Source organism: Doryrhamphus excisus, unplaced genomic scaffold (genome assembly GCF_037039965.1).
Source record: "Doryrhamphus excisus strain RoL-2023G ecotype Guam unplaced genomic scaffold, RoL_Dexc_Guam_v1.1 HiC_scaffold_24, whole genome shotgun sequence".
NCBI classification, from domain to species: Eukaryota; Metazoa; Chordata; class Actinopteri; order Syngnathiformes; family Syngnathidae; genus Doryrhamphus; species Doryrhamphus excisus.
In genome coordinates this window covers 4319936-4335717 of record NW_027621862.1, presented here as the reverse complement: position 1 = coordinate 4335717, position 15782 = coordinate 4319936, and the positions used below count along the sequence as shown (strand labels likewise).

The window sequence follows — 15782 nt, the reverse complement described above, 5'->3', positions numbered from 1 at the left end:
TGAAGATCTTTGTCAAGTTATGCCAGGACTTGTTTACAACCATTTTTTCCCAAAGTGACCAGTTGAGACACTTCATGACAGGACTTTTATTCAGTTTGCACAAACAAAAAGACAAAGACAACACAGACAAAGAAATACGAATAAGAAAGCTTTTGAATGTGCTGAACTTTTGGTACATTCCAAATGCCGCTAATACTCTTCTCCTTCGTCCTCCTCCCCAAGGCTGTCGGCTCCCACCTCTTCATAATCTTTCTCCAGGGCGGCCATGTCTTCTCTGGCCTCGGAGAACTCTCCCTCCTCCATCCCCTCTCCGACGTACCAGTGCACGAAAGCTCGCTTTGCGTACATCAGGTCAAACTTGTGGTCCAGTCTGGCCCAGGCTTCTGCGATGGCGGTGGTGTTGCTCAGCATGCACACGGCCCTCTGCACCTTAGCGAGGTCCCCGCCTGGAACAACCGTGGGGGGCTGGTAGTTGATGCCCACTTTGAAGCCGGTGGGGCACCAGTCAACAAATTGGATGGAGCGCTTGGTTTTGATGTTGCTGATAGCAGAGTTGACGTCCTTGGGAACGACATCGCCACGGTAGAGCAGACAGCACGCCATGTATTTGCCGTGACGGGGGTCACACTTCACCATCTGATTGGCCGGCTCAAAGCAGGCATTGGTGATGTCCGCCACAGACAGCTGCTCGTGATAGGCTTTCTCGGCGGAGATGACGGGGGCGTAGGTGGCCAGGGGGAAGTGGATTCGTGGATAAGGCACCAGATTAGTCTGGAACTCTGTCAGATCCACGTTCAAGGCTCCGTCGAATCGCAAGGAGGCGGTGATGGACGACACGATCTGACCGATCAACCTGTTGAGGTTGGTGTACGTTGGACGCTCGATGTCGAGGTTTCTGCGGCAGATATCATAGATGGCTTCGTTGTCCACCATGAATGCACAGTCCGAGTGTTCCAAGGTGGTGTGGGTGGTCAGGATGGAGTTATAAGGTTCTACTACTGCAGTAGACACCTGGGGGGCTGGGTAAACCGCAAACTCCAGTTTGGACTTCTTGCCATAGTCGACTGACAGGCGCTCCATGAGGAGAGAGGTAAAACCTGAACCGGTTCCGCCTCCAAAGGAGTGGAAGATGAGGAAACCTTGAAGACCTGTGCACTGATCAGCCTTTAAAAAATGCTGACATGTTAACATCATGTGACAGAATTATGAAATTTGATGACTAAGATTTTTTTTTTACCAGTTTGCGGGTTCTATCCAGAACCAGGTCAATGAGCTCCTTGCCGACTGTGTAGTGACCACGTGCGTAGTTGTTTGCTGCATCCTCCTTCCCGGTGATCAGCTGCTCCGGGTGGAAGAGCTGGCGGTATGTTCCGGTGCGGATTTCATCTAAGGACCACATTAAAACACATTTCAGGGCATGCCTTCTACCGTGTTGAATTGTGGCCTCTTCCGCTCTAGTGGCTCACAATCTTGACCGTATTATTTAACTTTGGTCTTTTTACCGATGACAGTGGGCTCCAAATCCACAAAGACGGCCCTGGGAACGTGCTTGCCAGCTCCAGTCTCACTGAAGAAGGTGTTAAAGGAGTCGTCTCCGCCTCCAATGGTCTTGTCACTCGGCATCTGACCGTCAGGCTGGATGCCATGCTCCAGACAATACAACTCCCAGCATGCATTGCCCATCTGGGCGCCAGCCTGGCCAACGTGCATGGAAATACACTCACGCTGGAAGAGAATGCGGTTGGGGGGGAAGAAGGGAGGGAGGGACACAAAACTGTGTAAGAAATAAGATTTAATACAGGTGTTACATAATTACTGAACCACTATTGTGCTACGTTCAGGGAGATGCGGTTATCTGATGGCGCTTTCCGCTTGAGGCCCTGGTTGGGTGGGGGTGGGGATTAACTTCCGGCTTCACCGCGCGGTAACGGTACGGCTTAACACACGTAACAAGTTATTAAGTCGGTAAAGGTGCATTTAAAACAAAGACGACATTGTTGAGTTTTTTTTTTTTGCCAAATTAAACTACGCAGTTATGGTGGATGCGCGGGCTCAAGCAAAATAAAAGAATATACAAAGTTTGGAATGAAAAAACACGACGTGGATTATTTCGACAAGTGAAAACACATTGTATAGTTATAAGTTAGCATGTATTTGTGTTTTAGTAATGTCGAACAATAGGTTAGGGTAATGCCTTATAAGGACGACACGCACTTATATGTTAACGTAGACGCGGCGTTTTCACATTTGAAGTTTTTTTTTCCACTCACCATTTTTGCAAGTTATTGTCCTTCTCGTCGACGTCGAGCAGTCAGTTGAAGAAGGTTGAACTGAAAGGGACAAAAAGGCGATAGTCGTACTTATAGTTTGTCTCAGGGGGTGTGGCCAAAGTGGAAAGTTTGAATTTTGTCTCGCGAGCGAACGTTAGTTGAGTCATGCTGCCTTCAGGTGCTGTCCGTTAACTTGTGACTTCGGAACAACGCCTTGTTTGTCCTCATTGTAGCATGGGCGAAATGAACACCAAGTGTGTTTAACCATTTCTTTGTTGCGATATTAAACGTATAATTTTGATTCACTTGTCTCGAGTGGAATCGAATCAATCATTGAGCGACTTATTTAACTGAAATCCACATTTACACAAATAAAACTCTCATTCATGTAAAGAAACGGAACAGCAGTCTTTATCTGAATCAGTTTAAGTCTGAATAAATTTGTGATTTGCCTTTTAGATTATTAAACAGTTAAAATTCAGGAAATAATTTTTGCAGAGTTCATAAATGAATATAAAATACTTTATTAGCACAATGAAGGTTTTTGTGTGACACTTTGTTTGGTTGCTTGTTGCTGCTGAGTCATGTGACAGACAGCTGTGACAGACAGCAGAGACACAGGCAGTTTGCATTTTGAATGAAACCGCTGAACAGAAAACCAACTGAAACCTAATTATCAATCTCTTATTATTATTTCTCCAATTATCAATATTGATACCAATGAATCAATATTGATACCAAAGTCGGGATCAGCATTATCGATATTTACTGACACAGCCGTACCTCTACAGGATATCTGTTCATATCGATTTATTATTGAAAAATGTATTGTTATTGATGAATAGTGATAGCGAAATAGTGAAAGTAGGTGAATTGAAGCACAGCTGTTGTTGTGTGAGAAATTTCAAGTCTATCTGCCTCATCTGTCAGAAAAATAATAGTGCAGGCAACACAGTGGGTGTGCATGTTTTGGTACGTTTTCATTCTTTTGTGTGCAGCTGTTGGGGAGTAGAAGCTTATACAAACAAATGCATGACTGTGCATAATCATTATTTCACTAGTTGTGTACGGTAGATGAATATAAAATGTATGTCCCACGGTTATAGATGATATAGAAGTTATGCAAATAAGTGCATTCCTCCTCCATTGTGTGTGCTCAATGTGCTATATCCGACTCTGACATCATTATTGCAGGCAGACGGGGAGGCTCGATGTGCACCGCCCTTTAAGGCTCGTCGTCCGCGGCTCGGTCGTTGATGAAAAGTCGCGGCGCTGGTTCCGGTGCAGGTTCTGCGACGCAGGGGGGTGCCGAGCCACGATCCGATCCAGCTGGCATGGAGGAGAAAAACAACCCCTGAGTGTATTTTTCGTCGGCCGACACGCCTGGACAGGAAGGAAGGACGGGGGGAGGAGGAGGCCAGGACTCAGGCCGCGGGAGACGGAAGTGAGAGGGGGTTGCTCCGAAGAGGAAGCCCTATCCCTTTAAAAGCAAGTGGGACATAGCGGTGCGAGAAAAAGGAGAGGAGGGGGAGAAGAACGAGGAATTAAAAAAGAAAAGGAAGAAAGAGACAGGGAGGGCGGAGGGAGTAGCGGGCGATAAAAAAAGAAAGATGACATCCTCGCAGCTCAGCGGCCGAGGTGGAGCGACGGGCCGCGGCCCGGCGAGAGCGCCGCTTGCCCGGGTCGGGGCTTGACTCCGACAACGAGGCTTCGACAAACAACCGAGTGGCCTAATCGGAGGAACTCGGAAACATAGATTGACTCATTAAAAACAAAGCATGACGTGTTTTATAACCCATATTTGCTCTCCAGTGGGGGGGAAATGACTTTTACTTCACTTGTGTCGTGATTTTTTTGTAGCGTTTATCTCGAGAGTAAGCAGGTTATTGTTGCATTAATCCAAGCTAGAAGTTAAAGCAGAGCCATTGAAGGTAAAGGTACCGGCCTGTGTGGGGTTTGTGCGGCCGACTTTCGTTCACTGCTGCGCCCATTTGGCTTACATCATGCCACCTCCGTGACATCAGCAGCTTGACACGTCATATTATTTTTTTTTAAACAATCCCGCCATTTTTTGTTTTTAGCGTCGGGTGTGTCAAGCTTTTTTTTTTGGAGGGGGCCATCCAAGGTATGCGAAGGCTGTTGTTCTCAACCAGAAGCTAGCTGACTTTATAGCCTCCCTCTCAAAATGGATGCTGCTTGGAGCAATTTCCTCTTCCAGGTAGGCTTGGTGAGAATCTTTTTTTTTTTAAAGTCCACATATTTACATCATCTTGCAAACAATGTTGACTGAGTCTGTGACTAGTTTTGGTGATGATGGCCTGCATGTGTCTGCTTGTCTCTGCAGAGTACTCCCACCCAAAACCAAGCGGAGGGGAGCCTCCAATCGGAGCTCATGTCAGTGCACACAAGCTCTCCCCAAACCCCACCCACTGAGCACATAGATCAGCCTCCCTCCACCGTGGACACCACTGCCCTCAGCGAGGAACCCCTGCCCGGGGAGGCCCGGGGATCTGATGCACACCCGGAAGCCACTTCATTAGGTACACCTGCACCGTCATAATGACTACCACTAATGCACACTTATTCATAGGCTTTGCGATTTACTGCACTAATTCTTCTTATTTTTATAAAGATGCAAAAACATATCCAATATATGCCAAGCAGTATATGGTAATGGTTTTATTTCATTTGAACATGCATCAGATTACAATTGAATGCATCACATAATCAGTTCACAGTTCCACATGTCCAAAAGGAGTAGGAAGAAGCAAAGCTTATTAAATCCTACCCCTCCATCTGGTACTTTTACAATCAGTAACTGTTACATTTGTTCACTTCCTGCTTTCCTAATATAGTTTAAGTTTTTTTTTTGTCACATACCGAAGTACGAGGTGGTATGACCATCCAGTGACATAATGGGTACCATAGTAACTGGCAATATCGTGATATATATATATATATATATATATATATGGTACTTTTACAATCAGTAACTGTTACATTTGTTCACTTCCTAATATAATTAAACATTTTTTAAAATTTAATTTCAATTTTTGTCCCGTACCGAAGTAGGAGGTGATATGAGCATCCAATGACATAATGGGTACCATAGTAAGTGTCAATATAGTGATATATATATAGCACATCATGACTGGTTCAAGACTCTTCATCCTTGTATTTAGCAAACATCAACTGCTTGTATTGTTTCTTGAATTGGCTCATTGTTGTGCATTGTTTGAGGGTCTTACTCAATCCATTCCATAGTTTGATTCCACATACTGAAATGCTATGGCTTTTTAACGTAGTCCTAGCATAGAAGTGTTTCAAATGTACTTCTTCCCTGAGATCATATTTCTCCTCTCTTGTAGAGAAGTATTGGATGACATTTTTAGCTAATTGGTTATTTTTAGCTGTTCGAAGATGAACTATATCAGCAAGTGGAAGTATTTGTGATTTTAGAAATAAGGAGTTAGTATGTTCTCTGTAGGCGGCATTATGAATTGGAAGTGTTGGAAGTGACAAAACACACATTAGTGATGGGAATTAATTTATCATCATATGTAGCCTCATATTTTAGCCTACGTATCTTGGCACGTATGTATGTATGTATACTTCCTGTGTTAAGAAACCTTTTTGCATTCATTGTTTTTCCTAAGAGGCCTTTTGCTTTTGCTTCATTTTGTGCATTTGCTGTGGTACATAAACAGTCCTGTTTGGTATGTGAATCAGACCTTTGGAACTGACTCCATCTCTCTCTAAAGCAGTTAGCGGTGGTATGTATAATGTACAGGTATGCTGTATCATTCATTCATTCATTTTCTACCGCTTTTTCCTCACGAGGGTCGCAGGGGGCCTATCCAGCTGTCTTCGGGCGAGAGGCGGTGTACGCCCTGTACTGGTGGCCAGCCAATCACAGGGCACATATAGACAAACAACCATTCACACTCACATTCATACCTATGGACAATTTGGAGTCGCCAATTAACCTAGCATGTTTTTGGAATGTGGGAGGAAACCGGAGTACCCGGAGAAAACCCACGCATGCACGGGGAGAACATGCAAACTCCACACAGAGATGGCAGAGGGTGGAATTGAACCCTGGTCTCCTAGCTGTGAGGTCTGCGCGCTAACCACTAGACCGCCATGCCGCCCCGTTGTATCATATATTGTAAAATTATTACTTGGAGCGAATTTTTTGCACCAATTTGACAAGAAATCCACAAATATAAAATATATATACACTGACTACTCTAAAGTATATGCAAGTTTACTTTTTATAGTATTGCTCTTTGAGAAGATATATACTAACATGCTTGGTGAAATGTGCAAGGTGTACTTTTCTGAGATACATGTATTAAGAGGTGTTCATATTGTGTTGTTGTTTTCCAGTGAAGCCTGTGTCCCGGCCAGCCCGCGTGCCCCACGTCTGTGCCATTTGCAACAAGCAGTTCAAGAACAACTACAACCTGCGGCGGCACCAGTCGGTCCACACCGGGGTACGCATGAAGAACAGGGCCAGAGAGCAGGCGGAGGGGGAGAAGGAGGGCGTTGCTGGCCAGGTGCTAGCGGTGGTCCCGTCGGTGATGGCGGTGGGTGTCGGAGGGAGGGTGGAGAGGACTACTGTGCCCCTCACCCTGCTGCACCTCTCTGCTCCTCCCCCTCTCGCCCCTCCCGTCGTGCTGGCGGGGGCCCAGCAGCCGCTTCATCTGGGTAGTCAGGATGGTGAAGGGGTGGCCATACCGAACGTAATGGCTAGTGTAAACCTCCATGCTCCGCCTCCTGCTGCTGTCGTCATGGCTACAGGGGCGACAGTACAGGTGGGTTAGGGCCTTGTGCGGATGGCTGTTGTCAACCCCAAAACCTTCAAGCATGTTGTTTCTTAAATCTGCCTGGCCACGGGGATGGTTTACTTTGTGTTGCCTACAAGCCTCCTGTGTGTTCAATTTTACTAAAAGTCCAGCAATGAGGGAACGTTCCAAATCCATCCCGTATGTTAAAGTTTAAGAAACATGCCAGAAGCCCCCACCATGCTCCCCTGCATGTTCTCTGCAAAACAAAAAGTCATCTAACATTCATACCAAATATTCAGTAACAAACAACCATCTGCTAATATTATTATATATTAGGGGTGCTCCGATTGGTATCTGCCGATAAACGCCAATCAGCTCTGCTCCCGGTGCAGCATTCAAAACAACAATATGCCCAGTGGGGACGAGTACAGCCTCAGCAGACGCTAGCTACCAACTTTAGTGCAGGAGGAACTTTGGTTGTGTGCGGGTGATGCATCAGGCTTACAGATAACATGTGACGCAAGTGGCCTCTGCAACCACGTCTGACTTTGAGGTGGGTGCACGCCACTCTCCGCACTTCCCCGGTTCAGCTGGGGACCGTTGTGCAAATTGATTTCAACAGTGGTGCCAAGCTGACGGGCGAATGCAGGCATTTTGTGGTGCAGAAGAGGGAGTCGACTGCATCTGCAAGCGGCCTTCTGTGGCTGGACGGGCCCAGCAAATCTGCTTTTCATTCAGGTTTTTAGTTAATAATGTGAGGAGACTAGAAATACATGCATTGTGGATTGGATGCATACCAGCATTTTGTTAATGTTCGGCTGATTTCACTCATGGGTTATCTGGATCGGCAGAATAAAACCCCGATTGGAACATCCCTATTATATTTCTATGCATGAGCTCCACAAAAGGTACTGAATACTAATTTTAATCCTTCAAATATGCCTTTCCTGCTTTTTCCTCTTAGCGGCCTGCCAATCAGAACCCCACCCCGGTGAGGAAGAACCACGCGTGCGAGACGTGCGGCAAAGCCTTCCGTGATGTTTACCACCTCAACCGCCACCGCCTGTCCCACTCGGACGAGAAGCCCTTCTCGTGTCCTATCTGCCAGCAGCGCTTCAAAAGGAAGGACCGAATGAGTCACCACGTGCGTTCCCATCAGGGCGGCGTGGAGAAGCCCTACATCTGCCCTCACTGCAGCAAAGCTTTCTCAAGGTCAGGAGGTCATTTGTTTACTGAATGGATGCTGGGAAAACTGACGACAAATTAAAAAAAAAAATTTGATCGGTTAGTTTTGGTTTAGAATTTTGTGACATGCACAACCGCTTATGTCAGCATCCGTCAGCCAATCTGAGAGGAGCAAACATTATAAAATAATTATGATTTAGTTGCCGTGTTCAATTCCACCCTCGGCCATCTCTGTGTGGAGTTTGCATGTTCTCCCCGTGCATGCGTGGGTTTTCTCCGGGTACTCCGGTTTCCTCCCACATTCCAAAAACATGCTAGGTTAATTAGCGACTCCAAATTGTCCATAGGTATGAATGTGAGTGTGAATGGTTGTTTGTCTATATGTGCCCTGTGATTGGCTGGCCACCAGTCCAGGGTGTATCCCACCTCCCGACCCAAAAACAGCTGGGATAGGCTCCAGCACCCCTGCGACCCTCGTGAGGATAAGCAATAGAAAATGAATGAATAATTTAGTTGTCCCTCGTTTATCACAGTTAATTGGTTGTAGCCCTGACAGCAATAGGTGACTTTCCATGAAGTAGGATTCAATATTTAGAGTTGGAGCACAGAAAGCCTGTTCATGACCTTCTATAACAGTTTTAACATTATTAGTGCTTTGTAGACGTTTCCTCCACCACATGGCTTATTACTACAATTAATATTCAGGCCACAAGACATCAGTAATGAAATGAGACATGACATTGGAGACTGGCCACTGATCTAGCAGAGGTCGCTTATCGAGCTAACTACTTAGCCTCCAAGTTATTTATTCTGAACCTAAAACTAGGTTTGACACCGAGTGGGGAAGAACGACAACAAAGCCAAAACCACTTCCACATGGAATGGGAGGAAAACTTTTTTTTTCCACTCTGTCATGTGGAATTGCAAGGATCAATGGCTGCAAGTAATTGTAATGTAATGTAAACAAATGTCTCATTCAATGTAACATTACTGACGCCTAGTGAACAGAGTAATTCCGACAGTATGACTTGTCTTTCAATACTTTTTTACACTAGCAGGCCATTCATTCATTCATTTTCTATCGTTTATCCTCATGAGGGTCGCGGGGGTGCTGGAGCCTATCCCAGCTGACTTCGGACACCCTGGACTGGTGGCCAGCCAATCACAGGGCACATATAGACAAACAACCATTCACACTCACATTCATACCTATGGACAATTTGGAGTCGCCAATTAACCTAGCATGTTTTTGGAATGTGGGAGGAAACCGGAGTACCCGGAGAAAACCCACGCATGCACGGGGAGAACATGCAAACGCCACACAGAGATGGCCGAGGGTGGGACTAACAGGCCATAGATAATTTATTAATTCATTTTCTCAACCTTTAAATCTGGGATTTTTAAAGTCTGAGTTGCTGCAAGTCTTCTGGAGATGTGCAGCAGTTTAAGCAACAACCAAAAAGAAAACACTCCTTTCAAACCTCCTATGCTAACGTCATTTTTGTCAAAGGCAAAAGCGTTTTAGTTACTACAAGAAAGAACAATTAGTGTTTCTGTGAGGAGGCGAGCCACCAACCCTTTTTTATTGTGGGTGATTGTGTGGTGCCACCCATTGAAAAGCCCTGTTTTAAATGAATGTAGCACAAGAAGTCCTTCCTATTCTCACCTTTCTGTCCCCCCCCCAGGCCAGACCATCTCAACAGTCATGTGCGGCAGGTGCACTCCTCAGAGCGTCCCTTTAAATGCCCAGTAAGTCCATGTTTGTGGCCTCCATTTACTCTTCATGATCTTCAATGATTTTTCAACCCCTTGTATTGACTTGCGGTCTCACATAGAGCAGCTGAAGCAAATACCACTCTAGATCTATCTCTGTTAATGTAAATGATGTTGGGTGGGTTACATTGTGGTGGTCTGATAACATTTCTAGTTTTATTCATATAGCGTATTTTCCGCACTTTTAATTTGATCAAAAATCGACGGTGCGCCTTACATGTCAAGAAGTGGACCCCGTGATTGATACTGTGCCTTATGGTGCGGAAAGTACAGCACAATAAGTAATGGTAATGGTTTAATTTCATTTGAACATGCATCAGATTACAATTGAATGCATCACATAATCAGTTCACAGTTCCACATGTCCAAAAGGAGTAGGAAGAAGCAAAGCTTATTAAATCCTAACCCCTCCATCTGGTACTTTTATAATCAGTAACTGTTACATTTGTTCACTTCCTGCTTTGCTAATGTAGTTTAAGTGTTTTTTTTTTTTGTTTTTCTTTTTTTTAATGTTTTTGTCTTTTTTTTTATTTTATTTTTGTCACGTACCGAAGTACGAGGTGATGTGACCGTACGATGTTTTGTTTTTGTTGTTGTTGTTTTTTGTCACATACTTTGGTACGTGAAAAACAAAAAAACAAAAAAATTTTAAAGGGAAAAAACATTTAAAAAAAAAAGAAAAACAAAAAAAACGTAAACACTTAAACTACATTAGGAAAGCAGGAAGTGAACAAATGTAACAGTTACTGATTGTAAAAGTACCATATATATATATATCACTATATTGACAGTTACTATATATATATATATACATATATATATGGTACTTTTACAATCAGTAACTGTTACATTTGTTCACTTCCTGCTTTCCTAATATAATAAAAAAATGTTTTAATTAATTTAATTTAATTTTTGTCCCGTACCGAAGTACAAGGTGATATGAGCATCCAATGCCATAATGGGTACCATAGTAAGTGTCAATATAGTGATATATATATAGCACATCATGACTGGTTCAAGACTCTTCATCCTTGTATTTAGCAAACATCAACTGCTTGTATTGTTTCTTGAATTGGCTCATCGTTGTGCATTGTTTGAGGGTCTTACTCAATCCATTCCATAGTTAAGTAATGATAAGTTTCAGGAACAAGTAATAATAATAAACAAGTAATAATAAGTTTCAGGAACAAAAGATGTTTTTTTTTTGTCTGTCTTAGACATGCGAGTCCAGTTTTGCCACAAAGGATCGTTTGCGTGCCCATATGATTCGCCATGAGGAGAAGGTCCCGTGTCACATCTGCGGCAAGCTCCTGTCGGCCGCTTACATCACCGACCACATGAGGGTGCACAACCAGTCCCAGCACCACATCTGTCACCTGTGTAACCGCAGTAAGTCCAGCACAGACGACATCCCAACCGTTGTGGGCACAAAATCCCTCACTTTCTGTCTTCAGGCTTCACCACGCTCACGTACCTCCGCGTGCACGCCCAGAAGCACCACGGTCAAGAGTGGAAGGACAGCCCAGGGGGTTTCGGTGGCACGACCACCGGCGGCGTCCTCGTCTGCCACTTATGCGGCATCCACTGCAAGACGCCTACCCAGCTCCAGGGCCACATGGGTACCCACAGTGCCAGTCAGGATGCCCAGAGCTCCGCCACCTCTAACATCGCCGCCAGCAGCTCACTCAGCAACATGGTGACAGCGCCCACTGTGTACGTGACCGGCGGCACGGTGGTGGACCTGCTGGTCACGGACTGCTCTAGCATTGCGGCGCCGCAGTCGCAGAGTTAGCGATAGCCAGCTGCAGAAATAACCTCAGTCCTTTAAAAATGGAGGGCAAGGTAAGAGAAGTGATATGTAGATGCTGATCTGTCCATTGGGAACATCTGAAAAAAGTCACGGATATAACATCCTAATAATGTCGAGTACCGTAAATCAAGGGTGTGCAAAGTACAACCTGTGGGATCATTTTTTCTTTTTGACCTTGACATAAAAAAGAACAATAACACTAATAATGATCTGTTTTTCAACTACAGCATACACTTATGCTGTTTGTTTTATTTAACCCTCCTCTTGTGTTCGGGTCGGCACCGACCCGTTTTACATTTTAATGCATAAAAAGAATCACATAACATTTGTTTATTGTCAAGAAAATCTATTTCAACAAAATAAAACCAAAAAAATTATTTTTACTACATTTTAAAATGGTCTGGTTGAAATTATGACCACTGTAATAATAATAATATGATTATAGAGCAATATTTTGAGGCAAAACTGAAATCATAAGTGTACAATTAGCCAACACAATGACAACCAGCTCCTCTTCTCATCATGGAAGCTTCAGGGGATTCTCATTTTCACCGCTTTTCCAGTATACCAGCAGAAAAACAATGTCCAGTTTACATGTGAGGTGAATTCACTCATTTGATTGGCTGATTTCACATTTACAATTTGGATCATGGAAAGAATGGCAAGAAGTACAGTGAACCAAGATCTGGACCTGTTCTGCTTTTTCATTTCACTTTATACTAAAGTTCTTTTTCTACCTTTTCTTGACATTAATATATATGGGTCAAAATTCACCCCAACACCATAGATGTTTCTTTAGTGATTAATACTAAAATGAGAAAATCAATCAAACTAATTGATCTAAGAGATATGTTCTATATCCCTCAGTAATAGCCAGGTAACAAAAGAACCTTCAATTTATGAATATGATTCTTTTGAGGTTGAAATGGAGGGGTATGGTGACAAAAAAAGGCCTACATGGCCACACCAAAAGTATTAAAACCAACATTTTCCTGGATGAGGAAGCCTAAGAAGGTAACCAAGACATGAGAAGCAAATTTGATGGTAACTTATTGTTTTTAGTGTATTTTATAGCTGATTTAATACATGGGTCAAAACCCACCCGGTAACATAAGAGATGATACCAGAAAGCTAACACAAGAGGAAGGTTAAATATCACACTTAATTGGTTTTAGCAGAGCAAATAATATCAAAATGCCCCCCCCGTCCCCAAGAAAAAAATTACATGAGGAGGTTACCTACAGCCACAACTGTTAATACCGACGTTTTATGGCCCGGTGCTGCGACACGGGTGATTATTTGCTGTGGTTAACCGAACGAACACTATTGGAGTATTTACGGTACTCAAACGTGCTAACAGCTGTGTCTCAATCGTGTCTACTCTATTTACTCCACTGTCCTGTGCCCTCACACAACCTCCGACCCCCCCCCCCTCCCATATTCACACCAGCGCTAATCTTACCTCTTTTTCGCAGCTCACTGACTATTTAGTGCTTGTGTTCAAGAATGACAACTTGGGAGGGAAAAAGTAAACAAACAAAAAAATTAGAAGGGAATCTGTCATAGGTTCTCTTAGCATGTTAAAATTGTATTTTTTTTTGTTTTGTTCACTAGTTTAGTCATCTTCTAAGATCAGGACGCAAGTATTGCAGGGGGTACTTCTTGGTAGAAAAGGTACAAAGTGACAAGCACCTTATAATGTCATTGTTGAGGTTTCTTGCTCGAAAAGTCTTCCTCTCTGGGTTCGGCCAAGAAAATAACTTTTAACACTTGCACCAGGAAGAAGAAAAAAATCTACCTTTTGCATGAAAATAAGATAACGCAGCTTGTCAAAATGAACTTTTAAGTGGTTTCACTAGCTGTACAACAATAATATGTGCTGATTTTCATGGGGAAAAAAAAAAAAAGTTTGTCGGCCATTCATTTGATTGTAACCGTCATTGCCATAGTACTTTTTCTTTTGTTGTTCTTTTCTCAGTCTAAGTGACTGAAACGTATACGTTTAGATTTTAGTAATATAGAGCACCTAACGTGATCATTTCAAATCATCTTTTTAACACGGGGACTTGTGTTGCTGAGAAAGGGCTTTAAAGTCGAGCTCCACAGGAAGTTGATGCTGTAAACAATTCCTGGTTTTGTACCCGAGTGCTTTTTGTGTGAATACCTTGAATTTTTGTTTTTTTAAATTTTCATTTTAAAATATATTCTTCCTTCCTGTTGCGAAAATGTACTAAAACATTCATTTTTAGATTTTTCTTCCATTTACAGTAAAAGAAAAAGAATACCTCTAGAAATGTGTACGGCTCTTGTGATATACATCTTAATGCCTTATCATACTCAACTGCATTTTAATTATTTTATGATGATCACATCTTAGTCATAGATTCATTCAATATTAATGGGATGTATTTATATTTATATTTTTATATCTCAACAGTGTGCATGTCCGAAAAAGGTTAGAGCAAAAACAAAACAAAAAAAAAAATCAATATCTGATGCTTATTACAGTCTTATGTTCTTTTGTAGAAGACGTAGAGCTTATGTTATTATTTTGTAATTTGGACAATTTTAAGTAAAATTGCTAAACATGCATTGGTGTTGTGTTTTGATTCTATCTCATGTAGGGATTAAAAGTAACATTTGCCATATATGGTATTTAAAAATAACCAGACAGGTGACATCACATATACGACTAATTATTGAGGTGAAATTACGCCCCCTCGTGGCTGTGAGTGCAAATTGATGACGTCAGGGCAATGTGATGAGATTCTTTATTAGCGAATGCACTGCTGACGTCACTGGTTTTCTATCCATAATCTTGCCTTAATCCCGTCTTTAAACCTCTTATGGAAGAAGTCCAATATTTTGAAAACCAGTAAGTGTTTGGATTGCCTGGGGAATACCTCGTTCATCCTCAAAACTAAGATACGACATTTTGATCTAAGTAAATTTAGGTATACAATTAACATGAATGCTCAATACATATTTATTGTTAGTAATATACAGTATACATGTAGTATTTAGTTTTTTAATTGCATGTATCTATTTTATTTATGTCGCCACCCTTATGACATATCATGGATATATAAGGACTATAATAATATAGTAAGGAACATAATTAATTTTATTGCACTGTAGACCTGTTGCACCATTTATTATATTATTTCATAAACGATTATTACATTTTAATATAATTTTGTTTTAAATTAATGAATCGTAAAAATCCTTAAAAAAACAATAGCATTGGTAAAACGTATGCTGCACATTTTCTTCCATTCTAATCTTAAAATGTATATATTTTAAATACATGATAAAAACGGAAAATAATATCAATATTAATACGTATTATGTAAATGAAATGCAGATATGAGAAATGTGTATTTATTGCACTGTAGACCTGTTGCACCTTAGTAGACTGTCCATTTATTATATTATTTCATAAATGATTATTCCATTTTAATATATTTTTTTAAATTAATGAATCGTAAAAATCTTTAAAAAAAAACAATTGTATTGGTAAAATGCTGCACATTTTCTTCTATTCATCTTAAAATTTAAATATATTTTGAATGTAACATGATAAAAAACGGAAAATAATATCAATGTTAATCCGTATTATGTAAATTAAATGCAGATATGAGAAATGTGTATTTACTGCACTGCAGGCTTGTTGCAATTTTGTTGAGTAAGGACTTTTAAATTATGTTGCAAGTGTTTTTTTTGTAACTATTATTGTTTTATATTTAAAAGCGCACATGACATTCATATACAGTCAAGTCTGTATCTGCTTTCCTATTATGAAATGGATCACCGCATTGATTCCTATACTGTATTTTGATGCAGAGTATACAGTATATAGTTTTTTTTAAAGGGGTAGCGTATATTTTTCAAATGCATACTTCAAGTGCATGTAGCGAGAATGCAGCGGAAGCGTTGCAAAACCTCGCCGTCATA

General features: G+C 41.9%; 2 protein-coding genes across 4 annotated transcripts; one reads left to right on the top strand and one right to left on the bottom strand.

The window, feature by feature from the left end:
• Window positions 1-71: 71 nt before the first annotated feature.
• Window positions 72-2432, bottom strand: LOC131109819 (tubulin alpha chain-like). Its single transcript, XM_058062193.2, has 4 exons — window positions 2271-2432; window positions 1503-1725; window positions 1238-1386; window positions 72-1164 (listed from the first exon to the last, which is right to left on the bottom strand). Exons 1-4 carry the CDS (start codon window positions 2271-2273, stop codon window positions 190-192), a joined length of 1350 nt encoding a protein of 449 aa, XP_057918176.1. The 5' UTR covers window positions 2274-2432; the 3' UTR covers window positions 72-189.
• A 1041-nt stretch (window positions 2433-3473) lies between these two features.
• Window positions 3474-14418, top strand: mazb (MYC-associated zinc finger protein b (purine-binding transcription factor)). Of its 3 annotated transcripts, none has more exons than XM_058062512.2 (7): window positions 3474-4488; window positions 4615-4810; window positions 6660-6766; window positions 8025-8272; window positions 9931-9994; window positions 11236-11407; window positions 11473-14418. In XM_058062512.2, exons 1-7 carry the CDS (start codon window positions 4456-4458, stop codon window positions 11808-11810), a joined length of 1158 nt encoding a protein of 385 aa, XP_057918495.2. In that variant the 5' UTR covers window positions 3474-4455; the 3' UTR covers window positions 11811-14418. The 3 variants fall into 3 exon arrangements, with proteins under 3 accessions (XP_057918495.2, XP_057918494.2, XP_057918496.1); XM_058062511.2 differs by having other exon boundaries at window positions 3474-4497; XM_058062513.2 differs by lacking the exons at window positions 3474-4488; window positions 4615-4810; window positions 6660-6766 and adding an exon at window positions 6778-7087.
• The last annotated feature ends 1364 nt before the right edge of the window (window positions 14419-15782 follow it).

What these genes read in the sequence shown, in the direction of transcription:
- LOC131109819 (XM_058062193.2), bottom strand. An exon ending in TTTGGAGCCCACTGTCATCG is followed by an intron (nt 1,387 to 1,502) that starts GTAAAAAGACCA and finishes TGTGGTCCTTAG; the next exon opens with ATGAAATCCGCACCGGAACA. An exon ending in TGGATAGAACCCGCAAACTG is followed by an intron (nt 1,165 to 1,237) that starts GTAAAAAAAAAA and finishes CATTTTTTAAAG; the next exon opens with GCTGATCAGTGCACAGGTCT.
- mazb (XM_058062511.2), top strand. Translation starts at nt 4,456, where the DNA reads ATGGATGCTGCTTGGAGCAATTTCCTCTTCCAGGTAGGCTTG. An exon ending in CCCGGAAGCCACTTCATTAG is followed by an intron (nt 4,811 to 6,659) that starts GTACACCTGCAC and finishes GTTGTTTTCCAG; the next exon opens with TGAAGCCTGTGTCCCGGCCA. An exon ending in TGCAGCAAAGCTTTCTCAAG is followed by an intron (nt 8,273 to 9,930) that starts GTCAGGAGGTCA and finishes TCCCCCCCCCAG; the next exon opens with GCCAGACCATCTCAACAGTC.